Source organism: Bidens hawaiensis, unplaced genomic scaffold (assembly GCF_021521415.1).
Source record: "Bidens hawaiensis isolate Kalapana, Puna unplaced genomic scaffold, B.hawaiensis_p1.1 tig00021711_1, whole genome shotgun sequence".
In the NCBI taxonomy this organism is placed as follows: domain Eukaryota; kingdom Viridiplantae; phylum Streptophyta; class Magnoliopsida; order Asterales; family Asteraceae; genus Bidens; species Bidens hawaiensis.
The window spans coordinates 51,538-74,006 of NW_027493378.1; the positions used below are offsets into that span (position 1 = coordinate 51,538).

At 33.8% G+C, this 22,469-nt stretch overlaps 2 protein-coding genes and 2 non-coding genes across 4 annotated transcripts; 1 reads left to right on the forward strand and 3 right to left on the reverse strand.

Annotated features, from left to right (window-relative positions):
* The first annotated feature begins 2,420 nt into the window (after window positions 1-2,420).
* Window positions 2,421-5,926, forward strand: LOC143564063 (2-oxoisovalerate dehydrogenase subunit beta 1, mitochondrial-like). The gene is made up of 13 exons (XM_077051452.1): window positions 2,421-2,805; window positions 3,381-3,492; window positions 3,615-3,650; window positions 4,011-4,070; window positions 4,138-4,195; window positions 4,286-4,383; window positions 4,476-4,565; window positions 4,930-4,998; window positions 5,072-5,158; window positions 5,229-5,324; window positions 5,422-5,499; window positions 5,610-5,696; window positions 5,778-5,926. The coding sequence occupies exons 1-13, from the start codon at window positions 2,600-2,602 to the stop codon at window positions 5,811-5,813; spliced, it is 1,113 nt and encodes a 370-aa protein (XP_076907567.1). The 5' UTR covers window positions 2,421-2,599; the 3' UTR covers window positions 5,814-5,926.
* Window positions 5,927-16,106: 10,180 nt separating this feature from the next.
* LOC143564069 (small nucleolar RNA SNORD24) lies at window positions 16,107-16,193 on the reverse strand. Its single transcript, XR_013140781.1, has one exon. It is a non-coding gene; the product is annotated as a small nucleolar RNA SNORD24 (small nucleolar RNA).
* Window positions 16,194-16,223: 30 nt separating this feature from the next.
* On the reverse strand, window positions 16,224-16,324 carry LOC143564070 (small nucleolar RNA R12). The gene has a single exon (XR_013140782.1). It is a non-coding gene; the product is annotated as a small nucleolar RNA R12 (small nucleolar RNA).
* Window positions 16,325-17,847: 1,523 nt separating this feature from the next.
* LOC143564061 (uncharacterized) lies at window positions 17,848-21,110 on the reverse strand. Its single transcript, XM_077051450.1, has 7 exons — window positions 20,785-21,110; window positions 19,709-19,785; window positions 19,461-19,595; window positions 19,325-19,379; window positions 19,153-19,240; window positions 18,427-18,525; window positions 17,848-18,320 (listed from the first exon to the last, which is right to left on the reverse strand). Exons 1-7 carry the CDS (start codon window positions 21,108-21,110, stop codon window positions 18,168-18,170), a joined length of 933 nt encoding a protein of 310 aa, XP_076907565.1. The 3' UTR covers window positions 17,848-18,167.
* Between the last annotated feature and the right edge of the window lie 1,359 nt (window positions 21,111-22,469).

The window sequence follows — 22,469 nt, forward strand, 5'->3', positions numbered from 1 at the left end:
GCAACTGGACTTCATTTCTCGTCCAAATTTCATGCGTTCTCTCTCAATTCTCACACACATATAAGAGTATAATATAATACCGATTATCGTAACGATATCCTATCCGATCGAAATAAATATACACGAATCCAAAAGCTCTGCCTGTTAAGGTAAGACATTGTGCCATCGTGTAAAGTTTCTACTCTCGTGATTATTGTTATGATTATTGGTTTTATACTATGCTATATATACTTCATTGTGTTTATCCTAGGTACTTAATACCAAGAGGCGTTTTCTTTAACTGTAAACCTGCAAGGTGAGACATTCGAGTTTTTGTACCACTCACATTTGCGTGACACTGTTTTTCCGACACTGTCATGATGATTTTAAAACCTATAAAACTCATTGCAGATGGTCTAAATCTTTTCAAATACATTTTTAATGTATTTTAAATACATTACAGTGATTAAGTATCTGTAGACTTACGGGATGATTACTACTGGTATTGTGGGGTTTTATATACAAGGCTTGCCTACTGGGCTATTACACGTTACTTATTGGACAAGTGTTAGCCAATAAGTAATATGACCACAGTCATAGATACGGTCGAGTGACAAGTACCTTTCGATAATTTGTAAGCAGACAGGTGTAAAAACATCTTAATGCTGTAAATGTAAAATGTGTCATTTACATATGAATGTACTCACCAGTATTTCTTGTTGATCAAATATTTAAACATGTTTCAGGTGACTTGTTAGAGACAAAGGAAGGATGCCTGTGGGCTTCCAGCTTAAATAAGTGGCTTGTCACCAAAATAAAGAAACGTGTTTTGTAAATTAGGGTTTAACCATAAAACTTATGTTTGTATCAAAAGGGATTAAATTCCCGGTTTATCATAATAATAATTATGGTGTTTTTATAACTCTGATCATTTTTCCTAACTACGGTTCTGATGAAATATTCTGCTGCAAAATAATTTAATAAACACCGATACCACCAATCAATGTTCACGGCTTCCCTCCCAGGGTATAAGGGTCGGGGGTTGTGACATCTTACCCAGACCTGACCTCAACTTGGTTAATGGTAAAGACTATACCCAGGAACCAACCATATTGGTAATACTCGGTCGGGTCCTAGAATCGTATCTTAGTATTTTAACCAATCTTCAAGTTTTTAAGCCATCTTGCGGGCCCAGACCTGGTTTATTGATATTCAAGGGCGGATTTATGTATATGAGTGCGGGTTCACGGGAACCCAATAAGTTTAAGATTTTATATATAATGCTTATACAAAATATGAGAGTGAACCCACATATATTATTATGAGTGAACTCATAAACAAAGTGGATTACTGGTTTGGTGGTAAACATGCTGCTGTTTTATAGTAATAACCTTGGTTCGATTCCCTACTTCAGCAGTTCTTTTACTGGTTGCGAACTTCGAGATAAAACAAGATTCTTGAAAGTTGAAACTTAATTAATTCTCGAAACTAGATAACAAGAGGAAAAGCCACTACATTTAAAAAATATATACAGAAAACACATGCCATATATGCAGATGAGTAGTGTAGATCTATGTCTTCATCATTTTAACATAATCCAATATAAATATTGTATCATACTAAACTAAACTAACATAGAATCTCAATATTAACTAAATAAGTTTGTGTAAGAAGATACTGAAAGTAACCAAATTGTTAAATTAGTACCCTAAAAACATTTTGACTTTTGATTGTCTAAGTTGAAAAGGTTATGATTGTTCTAGTTGCATTTGTTACATTAAAAGGAAGTTCCTTCAACATGTTTCGATTGAAGATGTAATGCTAAATATTCAAAGATGAAAACTTGAAGAGAACAACTATAGAGTATTGTCTTTTTTGTTTTTTGTTTTCTTAATTTGAAAAGACTATCGTATTTATATTATATGTTTTTTAGTTTCAAAGAAAGATGTTTGCTTTAGTTATTGCATCGTATTTTTATAATTTGATAAACCTTAACCGATCTGAACCGTCAAACCGATTCGAACAGTGAACCGTCGAACCGACCCGAACAGTGAACCCATTGGAAAAAAATCCTGAATCCGCCACTGTTGATATTTGTAGGACTTGAAAACCGACACTATTGTATTTTAAGCGGGTATAATCGGTTCGAGCTTAAATACGGATATCTATAACCAATTGTCTTTGATTTCTTTAAACCCTTTTACAAAAAAAAAAAAAAAAAAAAACTCCCCCACCTACCACTTGATTAGCATATAATCACATACCCAACACGAGTTGCAAAACAATACTTCTATAATCCAATATTAATTAATTTAACACAAAAGAGGATTTGCAACTTAAATTCTTAAATCTTAAACTAATAAAATCAGTTAGTTAAACCAACCTTATAATAAAAATATATATTGTTTTCCTTCACATGTTGACTTGTGATTGCATGGAGTCCATATCCACCAATCCACATGTCAACCCCATCCTCCTCTGCTTATTATTAATATTATTAATAACATCGCCAGTCAGTCACCAACTCAATCACCACCTCCTTTCTACGACTCCCATCAATTTCTTAATCCTCACTTAATCACCATAAAAACCCACCAGTTTGATCCCAGAATCACTCAAAATGGCCACCAGTTTGAGAAGATTCAAGCGATTGGGTTCGATAATCACGAACCCATCAAATCGGACCAGTTTTCTCCGGCGAATGTCGTCGTCGGTTTCCGGCGTGTTAGGTTCAGCTGATGGACAAATTCTTCAATCGGCGAAATCCATGAATCTTTACACTGCGATTAATCAAGCACTTCATACAGCTTTAGATTCTGATCCTCGGTACTTTTATACTATACTTGTAATTTGATCTTGGTATATTCTATATAGTATAGTTTAATAATTTCATCAATTGATGTTGATTGCTTTAATTTTAATTTTTCACATGTGGGCCAAAAAGGTTTAAACTTTAAAGCTAGGGTTTGCTTTAGGTTTCAAATTAATCATAAATAAGGGGTTTTATATGGTTATATGTGAAATTGTGAATTTGTTATTGATGAATTATCTTTGTGTTTTCTGTAAGATCGGTTTTGCCATTTAAAAGGGGCTGCTTTGCAGCTTGTTACCCGCTTACATGTAGATATTTCAATTGGATCTTTTTTTTTTCAATAAAAGGATCCATTTACAATAAAGAGGCAGGTAAGCGGGCGACAAGCTACGCCGCAACCCCATTTTGAATGACAAAACCGATTACTAAAAACAAAGTTATGATTCTTCGCCGTTGATGAATTATTGTGCACGACCCGCCAAACTCTTTTCAGTTAGTGCGTTAATTGGATCCTTTTGTATTCATGAAAGTATTTAAAAAATAAAGGGAAAAGAAAAACTTTGAATATGTGTGTTGAATTGGTTGACAGTTCATACATATTTGGGGAAGATGTGGGATTTGGTGGTGTGTTCCGTTGCACGACTGGATTGGCTGATCAGTTTGGTAAACATAGGGTTTTCAACACCCCTCTTTGTGAACAGGTACTTCTTTTATCAACAAAGTTCTCACAAGTTGAAATCTTTGACTTGAAAACTTTATTTTCCTAACAATTTGACCTTTTTTAAGCTGCAAAGTTGACTTTATATGTTTGTTTTTACAACAGGGTATTGTTGGATTTGCTATTGGTCTTGCAGCAATGGTACATTTCTGAATATTTACTACCAAGTTTTGTGTATAATTGTCAGTGTCATAGAACTCGCTAGCCCTGGTCGGGCAGTGGGTACCGACCAGCTATTAATAGGGATTAATCTGACTGGAATTTTATATATAATGTTTTCAAACTTGTTAATTAGATTGGATAGGTATAGTTCTTCAAAAATCTTCGAAGATTTTGACCGAAATTTGACTGAAATTTGAATGATTTGGACCGAACTGGACTGGCTTTGACCTACTAGCGATTATTGGGTCCTAGCTAAAATAGCATATGTCCTAGCTAATACCAATTTACAACACCGATAATTGTAGTCATCGCTTAATATCATCCTTACTTTTATAACAGGGGAATCGCGCTATAGCAGAAATTCAATTTGCAGATTACATTTTCCCTGCTTTTGATCAGGTATGTTTTATAAAAATTAAAATCCAAAACAGTTGGCAATTTGTTCATCAGTTAATTCTTTTTGTAGATTGTCAATGAAGCTGCAAAATTCAGATACCGAAGTGGTAACGAGTTTAACTGTGGAGGTAACTTAAAACATTTTCTTGAATTCACTATAGTTTTATTATTCTTTCATCACACGTTTATATTTAATTCTGTTTTTGTGGCTTTGTTAGGTTTAACAATTAGAGCACCGTATGGTGCTGTGGGTCATGGTGCACTTTATCATTCACAATCTCCTGAAGCATTTTTTTGCCATGTTCCTGGTCTCAAGGTTTTTATTTGCTCATTATATATTTAAGGGTCCCATTGGCCCGTCTATAATTCTAGTTTTTTTTTTTGTTTTTTTTCTAAATTTTATCGTAGGTGGTTATACCTCGAGGTCCAAAGGAAGCTAAAGGATTGTTGCTGTCGAGTATTCGTGACCCGAATCCTGTTGTGTTTTTTGAACCGAAGGTTGTTTATTTTTCTTTGGTCGAGTATAAGTTTTTGCATGGGCGGCTTGGGTAATGGGTAATGGGTCATACCGGGTTTGGGTTGGCCCAAAAGTCCAAAACCCTCTTTTTTTTGTCCATTTCTTTGTTAATAATTCATGTGTTGGTTATGACCATAAAACAATGTTTTTGCCATAATAATCTGAATTTGGGACGATATAGGATGTCAAATCGACTAATTTTTTTACTTGACCTATGAAATGAAACACAAACCAAAATCAAAGTCATTCATAAGTTAACGGGTCCATATTGCCACGTTTAGTCATCATCATTTTTTGATCTATCTTTATAAAGTAAATTTCTTGACTTCTTTTTTGCAATTTTAGGGGCTATACCGTTTAGCGGTAGAGGAGGTTCCCGAAGAGGATTACACGGTGCCTCTATCCGAGGCTGAGGTATTATATTTATAACTCACTCAGTTTTCCTATTTTATCATTTTTTTTACTAATTATGACTTGTGAACGTTAGGTTCTACGCGAAGGTAGTGACATAACTCTTGTTGGTTGGGGAGCTCAGCTCACGACAATGGAACAAGCTTGTGTTGATGCTGAAAAGGTAAGAAAAACTCTTGATTTCATATGTAAAATAGTTTTTGCAATGTCTAATGTTATGTGATATTTTGCAGGAAGGGATATCTTGTGAACTTATAGATCTAAAAACCCTATTACCTTGGGATAAAGAGACAGTTGAAGCCTCGGTTAGAAAAACCGGTAGGCTGCTGGTACAAGATTCTTATTTTTATATAAAAAAGATTCAATTTTTATAAACCGTTTTGCTGCAAATGCTCATTCGCCACTTCATTTTTTATATTTGTTTAGATTAGTCATGAGGCTCCGGTTACAGGTGGGTTTGGTGCGGAGATATCTGCATCGATCGTTGAACGTTGCTTCTTGAGGGTAAGCCATGTTAATCAAATATACATACATACCCTTATGAAAATTAAATGGGTTTATACAAAATGCTAAAAAATAGTTCAAAAACTAAAAAATTGTTTGTTTTTTTTTAGCTGGAAGCACCTGTAGCTAGAGTTTGTGGTCTGGACACACCATTTCCTCATGTTTTTGAGCCATTTTACATGCCTACAAAGAACAAGGTTAGTGTCAATTTGGTTATTTGCGCTTAGTGAAAACAGTTGAAGATCGTTTGCAAGACTGATGTTGAAATTTGGGTGCAGATACTTGATGCAATCAAAGATACAGTTAATTTCTAAATATGGCCATGGTTGCTTCTTCAGTGGCCTGTGTGTTGTGCATTCAAGATCTAGAATAGGCTACTTAACAGAATGTAATGAGCATTTTGTAATATTTATTTTGTTGTAGTCAATCACAAGTTTTAAGGGTCTAAAGCCCGTTTTAATAAACTTAATTGTAATACAAAGTTTCGTGAAGTTGATCATACACAAACACTAGCACAAAAATATATCAATCTAATATTCTGAGTGAATAAGAGTTCATTTTTCTAAAACTCGCCTTCAATGGTTACGTGTTGACACCTAGATCAAGCAAGTACCAGGCCAGATTGCGCGTCACTTGGCCCGATAAGCAGATAGATGTTACCGGCTTAGCACGCGTAATCAGCACCGAAAGGCAATAACCAGTATTTGAACTCCTGTTGAAAGAGCCCACTTGGTCGCGATACAATCTAGCAACAATCTTCAAAGGGTGTTGCTTTATGCACCTTAGCCTACAACACCCTACTCTACTACACCTTACTCTATAAGACCTCATATTAAATGCAATCGTTCACATTTGCTGGTTTTTACCTAACATGTGAGTGAGGTAAGGCAACGGGCGGGGAGATGACAGGTTTAGAAACATGTCATCTCGAACTTCTAACGTAGCGGCAACAATATACATCACTAAATTTTGTGTTTGTTAGAGCATTCTCAATAGGTCGGTCTCTAATCCCTATCTTTATAATTACACTAAAAATCACTACATTTTTCTCTCCTGTTTAATTGAACAGGAAAAAAAATGTTGTGTTTTAGAGGTAATTTGTAACACCCTGTTTTTTTAATATAAATAAAGCGTACTTAAGAATGATTGAAACAAATGTTTAGTAGGTAGAGATGTCACACCCCGACCAAAGGCGGCGGAGCATGCCGGGATGCGACGGATTGCCCATAAACGCATGACACTATTTAAAGCGACAATATTTAACAACTCATTTAATTTCACAAAATCATAACGTCACATAACATACTTGTTCATACAATAATCATCACAAAATATAGCAAATAAATATATTGTTCATTTCGCTAATATCCTAAAGGTATTTGTGATGTTTTCTTCAAGCTCCCAATATCAACCTAAATGCAAACATGTAACATTTCATAAAATAAAGTTTATCAACACAAATACAATAATCATCACAAAATATAGCAAATAAATATATTGTTCATTTTGCTAATATCCTAAAGGTATTTGTGATGTTTTCTTCAAGCTCCCAATATCAACCTAAATGCAAACATGTAACATTTCATAAAATAAAGTTTATCAACACAAAGGTTGGTGAGAAATTTATAGTTTTGAGCATATATGTATATAATAAGAAAAGCCACAATCATGTATACGAAACAAGAAATAAATAGCAATAATTTGGATAAAGAGATGAGATCGCTAATAGAAATACGTTAGAGACACCTTGCTATAAGGGGATGCCAAATAGTCTAGGATTTATAGTTATCGTTAATTACATTAACGACACTTTGCTATAAGGGGATGCCAAATAGTCTAGGATTTATAGATCAACCAACCAAAGGCGATAAACACATAAACACACGAGCATGTAGGCATAGAACACCAAATCGAGCATTTATTTAAGTAAGTATACAATAATGTTTGTGGTTTAAGACTCAAGTATAAAGCATTTAATTTGAATAAGTATGAAATGTCACCCCCAAAACGAAAGATGGAAAACGGGGTATGAAAGTACTCACATTCAAGTATTAAACTTGGTTCGGAAAAAGTCGGGTAAACGGAAGGACGGAGTCTAACGAGTAAGGCCTACATAAAAATAAAAGCCTTGTATTAGAAAGGTTGTTTTATGAAAACTTTAAAATAAAAGACACAAAATGTAAACAATTAAAGTTTAAGGTTTATAAATTAACTATTTTAGAAATTATAGAAAAAATTTTTAAAAAATGTAAGTTTGCTCAAAACCGGGTTAAAGTATCTAATCTTAATATTTACTCAACCTATGTTAAGTAATAAGGTGGGTAAAAATGCAAGAATGCAAGTCCCTTGGAATAAAGATACTAAAACGGGTTTTAACGAGTGTTCGGGTTATTGATTCGGGTCTTGATAATTGGTCAAACCCAAAGTCAACTTTCCAAAATATTAAATGTTATGAGATAACTCATAAAAATATATTAACACTTAACCAGATATGTAGTTATATTGTTTTAGAACGAGCAACGCACGTTAAGCGAGTGTTCGGTTTTGCCGGTCCAAACTTGGTATAAGATCAAGTTGGATACTACATTCCAAGTACTTTAATAAAATATTTAAAATCAGTTTGTAAAGTATTTATAAATAAATATACAAGTCTTGATAGCTAAAACACACTTGTGTGTCTTAAGCGAGTGAAAATCAGTTTAGTTCGGTTTGGTTCGGTTTCCATCTCAAAATAAGTTCATAGATGGTTTCCACATGCCCAAATATCAAAGAACTTGTATAATAACTTATAAATCATGAAACTTAAGTTTTACAACCAAAAAGTTAACAATAAAGTCTTTAAACGAAAGTTCAGTTTTCGGTTCGGATCTAGTTTCGGGTTAAGACCGAGGTTAGAATCTTCAAACCCATAACCATAGAACTTATAATAATGATTTTAGAAACTTAAATCCAACATAAATCATGTTTAAACAATTATCTAACAAAACTAGTAAGCAAAGTTCGGTTTACGGTTTGGAGCTATTTACGGTTAAACCAAGGCATAGACTCTTCAAACCCATAACCATGGAACTTGATAAATAAACAAGATAAGTATAAGTTAGCATGGTTAGTAAGCAATAATAAAGTTAGATGGTTAGATGCGGAAAATATATAACAAAGACCACGAAAGTCCTCCATGTAGCCTTGCCTTACGAGGCCTGAAACTTAACCAACCGGGGCCGGATAAGTAACTACCAAAGGTAAAAAGGGTTGTATTATATATACGTTGTGCCATATGATTCAAGTATTGATTTAAACTAAGATAAACAAACAAAAATGAAAAACTAGCATAGTTTGACTTTGGAAGTCAAACTTGACATAAACTTGAAAATAACCTTGTATGATCTTGAATTTGAGTGAGGGAAAGAGTTATGAGCAGGGATTTATGTTGGAAAGGGTTGGGTATTTATAGGACAAGCTTAAGTAGGTTAAACAAGAGGTTTAATGGTTAAAATTCGGATTCGTTAGACAATAAAACAAGCAAGGAGACAAGAAAAGCAATCTAGTCTGGGCCAAGTCACACCACGCGACCACCATGGTCTCCTCCGTCGCGCGGTGCAGTGGGGTGGAGCTGGTGATATTTTTAAAAGTTTCAAAAATGACATTTTGGCCCCCGAAGTTTGTTTTAAGTGATTTTAACGTGTTTTAAGGCCCGAAAAGGGTGTTTTCAAGACCCAACAAGTGTGAAATAATGTTGTAACACAAAAACCATCATTTTGATTATATCATAAGTTTCGGTTTACAAAACGGGTCGGTTTACATGATAAACGAATCATAAAACGAATACAAACGAGTACAAACGGGACCCGATTTTTTACGAATGTCACAAGAGAGAACCTTTACAAATATGAGATGTTTAGATGGACGTCTATTGTTGAATAAGTAAGTAATAAGTAAAATGATTATTTGAGACATGAGGTATTGAGACAAGCTGTTTGTACAATTAGATACTGTTTAGTAATAATGAAATATATTATATTTGATCATGTTCTGTTTTTTAATAAAACTGTCAAAGCGTAGAGAAAATGAGTTCGCCCTAATGGTATATTTGTAATTTTATACAATGCTATATTTTGAAAGATATAGAAAAAAACGAGATTTGAGCTAAATTAATTAAATAATATAGTTATAGGATGATAAAATTCTGCACTTTAAAGTATACGTATGTAACTTGTGAGTGGATATAATAATAATAATAATAATAATAATAATAATAATAATAATAATCTCTATATAATTAACCAATGGATTTTTCATCAAATTCTTTTGTAAATCACCAAATATTTTTAAAGTGTCACATGACACCTTCTGTTTTTATTTATTATTTTATATCAATTTCAAAATTAAAGTCACGACGCCTTTCATGTTCAGAATTTTTATCATCAGCCAATTCATAGGTTACATTAAAATCTATCAGTAGTCAAGGTAACTATCAAACCTTTATAATCAGATTCACATATTCAATCGTTTCACTTTCACAAATTTAATCGGATTTCACATGTTCAATCGGATTCACACCTTCAATTGGATTCAATCGATTCACAGGTTCGGTTCAATCGATCAATCATTGTAATCCTATTAACAAGTGAAATCGATCAATCTTTATAATGCGATTCATGTAATCCGAAACATGTAATCCGATTCATGTAATCTGTGGTCTTTCAATTGAAACTCTAATTCTGTAATCATTATATAACACGAACTTTTTATTTGTAGGTATATTATAAACATTGGTAAAATTATGAAAAATGTGGTGTATAGCATTGGTAACAGGTGGCAAAGATAACAAAATAGTGGTAGCAGGTTATGCATTTTTGGAGATTTTTTTATGTTTGACTTTTTTTCTAGTCAAACATGACATATGGAAAATTCAAAATGTTTGTATTATTCTTGAGCATAGCTTGATGGATCAGTAAATGCTAAATATTACACAATGCACATTGTTAATACGTGTAAGGTCAAAGTTGTCCTTTGGAAAAATAATCAGAGTTTTAGGAAAGAGGTCTGCTATAGATACACCACTTAAGCCCATTCGACACCATTCCCCCATCTAATCATAGGCTTCATACGCAGTGTATGCTTACATACGCAACGTATGGAATTATAACTTAAGTTAGTTAACTCAAGGAAGACATGATCATATGGAAAACCATACGAGTCATATGCTATAGAAACTATACGAGCCATATTCTTTTGTATACAATTCATATTACATGGAAGACGAGACGTATAAGATTTCATACGAAGCATTTAAATCTAACATAACCATATGAACCGTATAAGAAAGAATACAAATCGTATGCATGTAGGTTTTTGAAAAATCATGAAAAGTAATCTATACGAACTATATAAGAAATAATACAAAACATATGACGAAGAATCTTTAAAATTGTACAATTACTTTTGCAGGTGGCGTGAAACGTGTTTCAACAATTAATCCATCAATCTATCACTGATATACGAACTTTGTTATGTGTAATCGATTCTTTGACCATATTGTAAGACGAATATTAGGTATAAAAAGAATCTTTCAACCATATGAATTGTGTGATCTCATTGAGTTTTTTTACCCACTTATTTCTTTGAATGAGATAAATCTAACAATGAAGTGTGTGTATATTTTACTCACTTCTTTCTCCCCCTTCATCCCTTCCAAATGTTTTTTAAAAATATTACCAGCCTAAATTTATTTTTCCAACCACATTGATAAATTTCATTGATGAAATGCATAATTTTGAAGAATGTTTTGTGGAATCCGATTAATCTTTCGCCACCGTTTTTGTGGAATCTGGTCATTTTTTCGCAACCGAACAGGTATATGTTTTCTATTCATGTTTGTATTATGTTATCCTGTTATTAACAAAAATGAATCATATTTCAGGTGTTTATGTGTTTCGATGATTTGAAGCAATGGGCGTACAACACCGGACTTAACAATGGCTACATGATAGTGACCCAAAGGTCTAAGACAACTGTTGATGGCGACAAGAACAAGGTGTTTCTTAGATGTGATCGTGGTGGTGTATACAAGGGGAAGGCAGCTGTCAGACTCGCTGGTACCAAGAAATTCAACTGTCTGTTTCAGTTGATTGCAAAGTACCACGAAGAGGAAGATGGTTGAAAACCCAAAGTTGTGTGTGGTACGCATAATCATCCGACTGCTATATACATGGAAGGTCATGAATTTGCAAAGAGGCTGAACCCTGAGCAAAAAGTTTTGGTTAAGGATCTGACAAACCAGAACGTGGATCCCCAAAACATTATATCAATAATGATAAAGCAGGACCCTCGTTGTGCGTCTACGGTAAAAAAAACGTATACAAAGAACAACAAAGGCAACGAGTATCCCTCCACGGTAATAAGTCTCCGATGCAGGTTCTTTTCACACTTTTGGCTAATGTTGGTTACCTTCAAGAGCATGAGGTAAATGAATCCACTCACAAGTTGGAGAGGCTATTCATCGTTCATGAATTATCGTTCCCGATTTGGCCTGCATGTGTTGCTCATAGATGCAATATACAAGACAAATAGGTACGGTTTGCCATTTGTTGAGATTAGGTGTAACTTCTACCCGTAAAACCTTTTGTGTAGCTTTCGCTTTTATAAGTTACTCTTAATTCTGTTCACCGTGTTGTTTACATGTACTGTTAATTGAGGCGTGACCAATTGTGTTTACAATTATAGAACTATTTCCTTACTTGTATGATACATGGTTAAAGCCTTGCAAAGAAAAATTTGTTTCTGCATGGCAATGCCGGGACGGTGAGTCAGGATATGCGATTAATTAATATGGAGCAGCGTATGATAAGGATGGAGAGGATGATAGAGTGGTTGGTTAGGGACAGGAACGGTCCCACTGATGATGTGCCATTACGTGATACCCCGGCTCCGCCAAAGGAGTCGCGGCCACAGGAGGAGTCGGGCTTTCATGATGTTGGTGATGACGCTAGTGATGATGTAGGTGATGATGATGCTAGTGGTGTTGGTGTTGGTGATGATGATGATAGAGGTGACGGTGATGATGATTTTGGTTATGAAAATAGTTTTGGTGATGATAGTGACAAGGATCATGATGATGCCTAGTATGAAAAATACACAATTTAGCTATTATGGTTTATCTTTTAAAGTTGACACACGTAAACGTTATTTTTTTTTTGTTGTATGTGTGGATTCTAGTAATTTGGATAGATGTAGTAGTATTTTTCTTTTCCAACTATGTTGGAGTTTGATGTATGTTGGTGTTTATATTTTTATGTATTTGTTATACAACTATGTGAGTTTAGTACTTAGAAATGTTCATAGTTTCGTCTTTTTTAGGTCAAACTTGTGCTAACAATTAGTAGCGGTTTTTGGTATTTGAAACCGAACTGAAGTAACACAAAACACATGATGAAAATCAAAGCCGAACAAATTTAATAAAGCTTATGGAACAATTACAATAACTATGTATTATCAAAAACCAAACATTAAATATTATAAAAACAAATGTGCCGTTAAATATGAAATATTGCGCACTTGGTGGAAAGCAACTGGGTTTACGATAGACCCATCTGGATTCAAGCTAACTTCATTGCCAGAACCCCTGAATTTAAAAACCACATGAATTAGCATAAACTTCTAATACATGTTCATCTTTAAGAAAATAGGGAAAATGTAAAAATAATCATGAAAACTGGACAATAAACTGAGATTATGAAAGAGAACAGTTATGATATACAAGAGTCACAGAGGTTAAATTGTTTTAAACCAGTCAAAACATCTCACCTCAAATAATTCAACACGTTCAAATACGAATTATATACATTTTAGATGATTCGTATTTAAGCTATACGAAATGTATCCTTTTTATACGAAGTGTTTATTAATTTTACTTAAATTAATAAGCTATATGAACCATAAACATTACATACAAAGCGTATGACGTCTGAAAAAGTATTTTAGCATACGAAACGCATACTGAACGGTGTGTGACTAAGGGGCTGTTTGATAGCCTTTTAAAAAAAGTCATTAAGAGGCTACATTTTAATGGCTCATAACCTCTTAATTAAGTATAAGTCTCTAAATGGTTAAAATGCTACCTCTTAGAGCATTCTCAACCCATTCTCTAAAATTGTTAAACTCATATAATTTATGGTAAATATTAAAGAAAACCATCAAAATCACCTCTCCAATCCATTCCCTATTATATGAATGAATTATATGGCAACTAAAGTAAAACCCTAAATATAGGGCCTCAATTTTGATCCATACCATATAATATATCACCTATCCCCCAATCACCATTCACTATATAACAAGACAAAAGAGAAAAAAGTAATAAAGAATTAATTTATGGATATAAATAGGGAATAGAATGTGAAATAATTTTGAAAAATGATAGATAAATTTATGAAATGGTGGCTTTTAGCTAAATTATAGGGAAAATTATATGGAATGACTATATAAAAAGACAAAAGAGAAAAAAGTAATAAAGAATTAATTTATGGATATAAATAGGGAATAGAATGTGAAACAATTTTGAAAAATGATAGATAAATTTATGAAATGGTGTTTTTTAACTAAATTATAGGGAAAATTATATGGAATGAGCTATAGATGTTCTTATAGATTACCTTCTAATCATTCAGACTTAAGGTTACCTTTTAACCATTAATAGGCTATGAGTCATTAAGGCTATGCGTAGTGGAGGGGCTACATATTGGGGCGTTTTATGCCGTGTGACGTCCAATCAGCAATGGTAGAGAATTTGTTTTTTGGGTGTAATGGTGTATGGGCTACAAATATGAATTTAATAATATATATATATAATAATATATATATTTATTTGTATATATAACACACTCACATGCAGAACTCGTTGGCCCCAACACCTCAAAGTCGCCCCTTCTTCCAGGCGACAAGCAGAACTCGTCAGAGCCCCTTTTCGCTTACATATCGCCCGGGGGGCGGTGTTCTCGCCCCTCTTCGCCCCTTTTCGCCCAATCTCACACCCCATTACACACAACCTAAGTGATAGCCTTTTAATGACCTTTAAGAGGCTACCAAACAGCCTCTAAGCCTAGATATCATGTGTGAGTAGATTTTGCCGAAAATGAGAAAATAGTCAAGTGGTTCAAACTTCAGAAGGTATACAAATATTCAAAAGACAAAACATGTTTGTAGAAGTCGTCATCATCATCCTACTCAGTATATCCCACAAATAGCAAAGCTATAATAAGGTTTGGAGAAGTAATTTGAGAAATCTGGAAGGTCATTTTGATGTTAATTTTAAAGACTTTAAAATTAGTGTAATAGCCAAAGATGTAACAAATATTTAATCTGTGTAATATTTCGGTTTCACTGTAAGTCCATACTTATAGGTCACTATAAGTGTCTTATTGTGAGGAGTTTCTTTTACTCAAAAAACATTTAATATTTAATGAAAACCTTAATTGATTTGTTTTAATCAAAACCAAGTTATATGATAAAACGTGTACAAATCAAAATTGATTAGAATCTTCATACACAATAGAGATCCTTACACGCAATTTTGTCTAAACAAAACGTATAGCCAGTACTAGAGTCCAATAGCACTTGAGTTGTGTCAATTAATTCAAGCTCAGTTATTGTTTGTAGTATAGAGGCCTATATGGGTGGTAAAGACATTACTCGCACACAAACTTTTTAAGACTATATTTATGTGATTTATGTTTTTAACATAAAAGGTAACCACTTAAACAAACTATAACAGATTTACATAAAAGATCTAAGCCTTCAAAAAAAATACCTTAAGCCTATTAAAATACATTAGTCCTGGTTTTGATTAATTAAAATACTCAAAAGGCAAATTCTTTGCCGCACCAAATTCTAAACCAACCCGTCAACTCAAAACACTCATTTTTCAACAAAACAGAATGTCAGCAACATACTAACAGCCCGCAAACTTCCAACACTAACAACGCCTATTATTTATCAAAAACAATCTTGTTCCAAATTATTACCAAATGTGTTCATTATAATGTTCTATCATAACACTAAATAGAATACCTTCACCTCTAGCATTTAAATTGATCTAAACACCTAACCAATGCATAACCATCCAACAACGCCTTAACAAACACTAGCAATCCCCCAAACAAGAAAACATACTAAGCTTAAACTTTTCAATTCACCATCGTCACTTTATCTTTATCTGCTTTCCAATGTCTAATTTTTGATTTTGGTAAACGTTTAATATGTTGTTTTTTAACTTAATCAATTACTATCATTTTCAATTACTAAACCAACAAAATGATGATCACAAAAAATCACTAATATAAACAAAAATTACAAAAAAAAAACATTAAGGTAAAGAATTAAAATACAAGAAATATTAGAAGCCTACAAAACAATTAGAATCGGATCCGCATTCAGCTAATGCATACCAGCAATACTCAGTTTTATGCAAAAGATTATAAGAAAAATATAAATTCATTAAAAAAAGCTTGAAAATAAAATTTTGCGAAATAAATTGAAGCTAAACAAAACACGCAAATTAAAAGGGAATTCAAACAAAATTAACGCGGATAACATGATTAAAAAAGCAAGTTGGCCTCAGAGATCTTGGTGGATAATGAATCATCAAGTGGGATAATAATCCCATCAAGAGTAGCAAATATCTTCTTACATCACCGGCCATAACAAAATCAATTTCAAAAACTATAATCACGAGTCAAAAAGTAGGTTAAGATCACCGTCCTCAAGGAATAAAAACTATTGCAGAGAGGAAATCATTGGGAATCCGAATGATTGTTTTCATCATCCTCGTGATTATTATTATTATTATTATTATTATTATTATTATTATATGTATATACCTCGTCACCGGAAAACCCTAGCAATAGGTTACCCGGAGCTAAAGGTAGCCACATATAGAATTCATTATATATGTGATTAATAATATTTCATTTCGCCTAACGATAGACCTCTTAATCCACCGATCATATTGGGGACGACAATCAAGAGATTTGCAATATTAGGCGTATAATACTCAAAACAGAAACAAATTGAAAACGAAAAAGCTACTAGAAGAAGATAATCGATCAGGGTGCGTATGTTTTATACACGATGGAAACCCTAGACTGGTTGGGCTGTGGGCTTTAATCTATCTTCATATGGCCTTCTTACCAGGCCCACTTACGTATTAAAACAATTCTACTACAAGCCAAGGAAACTTCAAAACATATTAAACTTCAATACGTGTGTCTGTCTGTTTGCTTCAATAAGTTTAGCAACGAGCCAAGTACATGGATTTTTATCATGGACGGTGTACCTGTATATTAGAATAGAGATGTGACTGACTTGCCAAGAATAGATCTTCTATTATCTTTTATCAAGATCAAGCTTTCTTAACTTATTTTGGCAATAGTTCATACAAATCCAAAGAGTCACTTTAAATATGTAATAATTGGCTTATCATCCACAATCAGACGGCCAAACATAAGTTTTAAATCATTGCTTGGTACTAATTTAAACATGGCAACCGTTATAGAGTTCATGCGGGAGTGTTATGAGATGTTACACATTATGAACCATTCGTTATATTGTTCTAGTAATGGAATAAAACGAGTGGTAGGCTCTTAAGTGTTAGGATAGGAGTTTTGAGGTCGACATGTGGGTTTCATCATTGTCATAAATCTTTGTATAAATACATTGGTCTAGCGCAAAACTACAATTCAAGGGGGTTTGTTGACCCACCCTCCGGCCACCCAAGTCTTCTTACCAAGAAGTTAATGTTTATACCTTGGCCTCGAAGATTGTTAGTCGAAGAGTATTGCAACAAAGATTAGATGAACTGATGAAATTGTGTCCCTAAAAACTGGAGTTTAGCAACATCGAACAAAATAAATATTTACTTATGGGTGGGGCAAGCTCTTCTATTCTGGTTCATGGTTTTTCTTGGCTAACTCGTCTGCATGAAGCCGGAATCACTAGTAATCGCCGGTCAACCATACGGCGGTGAATCCGTTCATCAATAATGATATTTTGTTTATTTCAGTTTTATCTTTCAATGATCTTATTTTAATTTGCACCAATCAAAAACCTATAACAGTCTCACCTAAAAACTATTGAAACCCACACCTAATAAATATTATGATATAATATATTAAGAGTTTATAATGCTATAGAAAAGAAAACAAAAATACTGGTCAGCCGACCCATTTCAACGACAATAAAACATTACTCGCTCAGAACCAAATCCATTTTATCCGAACATCCAACCCGTTTGACACTTTGACCTACCCCATTTTTGGATAGATAAGGAGAGAGACTGAGCTAATACCTCCAGCCTCGATGCAAATCAAATTCATAGACCATGAAAGCAACATAAATTATACATGTTAATAGATACAAGCCAAATGCAGGTTCCTTTCAAAATCTTAACCACCTACTCGAAAAACATTATCATACACTATTGATGAACAATTACAATAACAACCGTGAAATGGCCCGTTTGGATATGTGTACCGGCTATAACTAATCTTGATATTTCAGGCACTAATTTAGAAACCAAGTGCATAAAATCTCTTTGCATGAGTTCAGTCTAAGTCTTCCTTTTACAATCTGTATTCTGGTATTCACCATTGTCCATAAGACTCTAAAACTTAATTTTATGAGTCAGTTGAGATAGCTTCTTTTTGGGTTTTCGGGTCAGGTGTCTTGGCCCCACTATTTCCTTTAAAGTCCTTGATGAACGTCCTGAGGCAACCATTGACTATTCTGGGTGCTGATCCATCACAGAACCGTTTTGCAAGATCTACAGCCTTTATAAACAACCACATATGTTTTAATTAACTGGATCTTGTGGTTATGGTATGCACGCAAACAGGTCAAAAAAAGTAATATTTAGAATGGTTTGAAGAAACGAACCTCGTTAATCACGATTTGGTGACGTGTTCCTAGCACATCAATTTCAGACATGGCGAGGTGAAGAATTGAAAGCTCCAAGATTCTGCCTGCTGGTTCGTTCTGAGCAAGATTTTAAAGCAAACGTGAATAATTACATAACGGGTCACTTTTAGGATGGAAAGCGAGTCGGACCAGTGACCTGCAAACACTTTTTTGTCCATTTTGAAAATGTTGATATAAATGTGTACTGTGTTAATCATGATTACAAAAACAATACTGTTAAAATAAACTATGGGCAGCTTTCAACTCGTTATTAGATTAAATACAACCCAGACTGACCCATTACATGTATTCAGTTATAATTAACACCTCTAATAAAACATAACATAAGATAGAAGCATGCTGTTCAATAATTTTGCTATAATTACAAGTAAGCAAACAAGGAATTTTACGAAACAGGTCATATTTTGTATGGGGAGTGGGTCGGGTAAGATTGACCTGCAGACACTTATTTGTCCATTTTGAAAGTTTTGTTATGAATAGTTAAATTTTAATTATGGTTACAAAAACAATACTATTATAAATAAACTATGTCCAGCTTTCAACCTGATTGAGACAAACTCACAAAACACAACCCAAATTGACCCATTCATAAATATGTGGGTCAAAACTGACACCACTAACAAGTAACTCGCTAGTAAAGCACTAAAAAGATAGCTTTTAAGCAAGCAAGTATGTGGTTCAAACCTTCCAGTTTTGTGGAGCAACTTTGTCGATGACCAGAACATGATTATCCCACTTATCTGCAACAGCCACCAATAACTTTCTAGTGAAGCTGCATTTAGATAACAAACAGAATCATTACTCCTAAAGCTAGATTCTTATAAACTACTCTTAGTTACTTATGTTTGATGCTTACCGCAAGATTAATTTACTGTAAACCAACTTTGGAGGGGCTGAAAGGACTTCAGCTTCTGGAAAACCAAAATTAAGTTTATTATCAAGGTGATAAAAACAGCTAATATGAATATTGTGAAGTGTATGATCTATATTACCAACTTCAGATGCCTTTTCATCTACTCTCATAAGTTCATCAGCTTCTTCAGCTGTCTCGGTTTTCACAGGAGGTCCACCAAAGCTCATGTGATTGTACTCCATTAATGTCGCTTTATCAAACTCATAACCTATTTCTGTATTGTACAAGCAGCTTTCACAGTGAGTTTACAAAATAATGATTAGATGAGGTTAAAATTTCAAATACAGAATCATCAAATTCAAATCAAAGATATATACATATACTCACCTCTTCTGGCATTCACACGCCTCTCAAACAGCCGTACTGGATCGGATCCTTCTAAACAAGCAGCGTATATGATTGACCTAACATTCATCAACATACAATTCATCTCAAACAAAACTAACTATGATTAAACAAGATCCAAATTATGCTCAATTTGTGCATAATTATTATAATCCAATACACAAATTAGACCTAACATTTATCAACGTCCAAACGCCCTGCTTGCGGTGCGAACATATAATGTATATATGTGTGAACCCTTGGGTGGGCAAAAGTAAAATTGCAGTAATTTTGACGTTATTTTACTAATCACGTGAAAATAACGTTAAAAGTGGCGGAAGGTTAATCAGGCATCATGTGGTGGCGTTGATAGCCGAAAGACAAGGGCACATGCACCAATCAGCCAGTGTCCCGATGATTGAGTGTTATGTGTCTTATGTCCAAGGCTTGATTCAAAACTACTATCGAGCCGGGGGTCTCACCGGAAGCAGCCTCTCTATCCCTATGGGATAGAGGTAAGGCTGTCTACATCTTACCCTCCTCAGACCCTACCATAGCATTGCTATTGGTGGGATATACTGAGTACGATGATGATGATGATGATGATTTATCAACGTCCAATTGGTTTCATACAAAACAACTACGATTAGCCAAGATCCAAATTATGGTCACTTAGTGTAGAATGATTATAATCCAATACATAAACCGGTGAGCACATTCCGGCCACTTCTGGTGCACTGTGATTAAACTAGAGCCAAATTATGCTCAATCTGTGTACAACTATAATAATCCAATACATAAAAGTCAAAATTCAACAAAATCACTGACCTAAACAATTATCAACATCAAATCTATATCTCAAAGAAAACTAAGTATTATTATACTAAATCCAAATGAAGCTCAATTTATGTATAACTATCATAATCCAACACATAACAGTCAAAATTCAATGACATCGCATTCGACCTAACACTTATCAGCAACTATGATTATACAAAATCCAGATCACGCTCAGTTTGCGTATAATAATATGATAATTCAACACATAAACATGAAAATTGAATGAAATTATAACATACAGTGCAAGCTCTCTGGCGGCTCTAGGGCTACAAAACCTCCCGCTCTTATCGATTTTCGGCATCTGCTCTTTGCTGACCGAGTCCTCTAAGCTAGACTTGTCCAGTATTTCACCGACAGCGAGTGCGGACGTACGGAAGAGTGACGCCTGAGGTGACGTCAGAATCACGGTGGTGGTTGTTGTTGTTGGCGGGAGGAAGTTCAACCGCAGGCATTTGCCGAAGGGATAACAGGTGAAGGATGAGGAAGTGAGAGTGAGTTTAGGTTTAGAATAAGAGGTGTGTGAGCAGGATAAGGGTGCGTATGTTAGAAGAGAGGCTGTGTCCATTGTATTGTATTGTATTGTATTGAAGAAGCACTTGTTTAATTAGTTCCTCCTTCAAGGAAGGAACGAAGGAGGAGATAGAGGTTGAAGAAATGAAATATGAAATGGATAAGAAACGCAGGCAAGGGGTTTTAATAATAGGGTTTTTGTGGCACTCGCTTAACAAGTGCATGTGTGGCTTGTTTCTTTAAAATGTTTTTTTACTTGTTGAAGATGTAAAATGTTTAAAATACCTATCTAAAAGCATCTAAAAGCCCTAATGTTTGCATCTCTAAAAATCAAAAAGCATTTTAAAGAAGCAATCCCAAACACCTCTTAAATAAATAAATAAATAAATAAATATCAACGTTTTTATAAAATCCTATCATTAAAAAAAAAGAAATATTGGATTTTATTAATGTTTAATTCTGATTCAGACAAAGGAGTTGTCCAGCTTAAGAATCATATCATTACAATCTCAACTTTCAACATATTTTGTTGGGTTGAGTTATAATAAGAAGATTAGTTTTTCTAGGAAGGAATAATCTTGTCCATTTATTTGAGAATTGAATGGTTGAGATTAGATTAGAGAGATCATCAAGTATAAAACAAGGGTAAGGGCATAATAGGGATAACACATTTGTTGACTTTCTCTTTCCACATGCAAGGCACATGTCAAATTCCCCCATCATTTTAAAACGTCCATAACATTTTTATACGACATTTTTTTTTCAAAACAATTTCACCATAAAAACGAGTGTTTTTTTATCTTTTATATGAGTACCATATTGCTTTATAAAAATAAAAATAAAAATTCGTGGGTTTTTACAAGGTGTGTTTTATCATAATTGTGTTTTACAAAATTGTGTTATACAATTGTGTTTTATTTTTCATAGTGTTTTGTGCATTGTGTTTTTTACATTGTGTTTTCATTGTGTTTTTATTTTCATAGTGTTTTTTCCATTGTGTTTTTTTACATTGTGTTTTCCATAGTGTTTTATTTTCCGACGAAATTTCCAAAGACTTTTCCGGCAAGGTGGTGGCGGTGAGCAGTGGTAGTTGTAGGAGATGAGTGAAAATTTAAGTGTGTTTTAATTAAGTGGGTTTTAATTAAGTGGGTTTTTGAAATTAAATTAAGTGGGTTTCAATATTAAGGTAGTATACTAAAATACCCTCATTCCTAGCCTTCTTAGAAAAACCAAACTTCTTATTTGATCCTTTCTCATATTTCGTTTTACTAAACATATTTCTAACAAAATATATGACATCACAAATAAAACAGTAAATTAAAATCTATAATATATATAAACGAAAAAATAAAAAACATAAGTGTCACGATATGGTCACTCCCCCTTTTTTTGGAGTTATCATATTTGATTGATT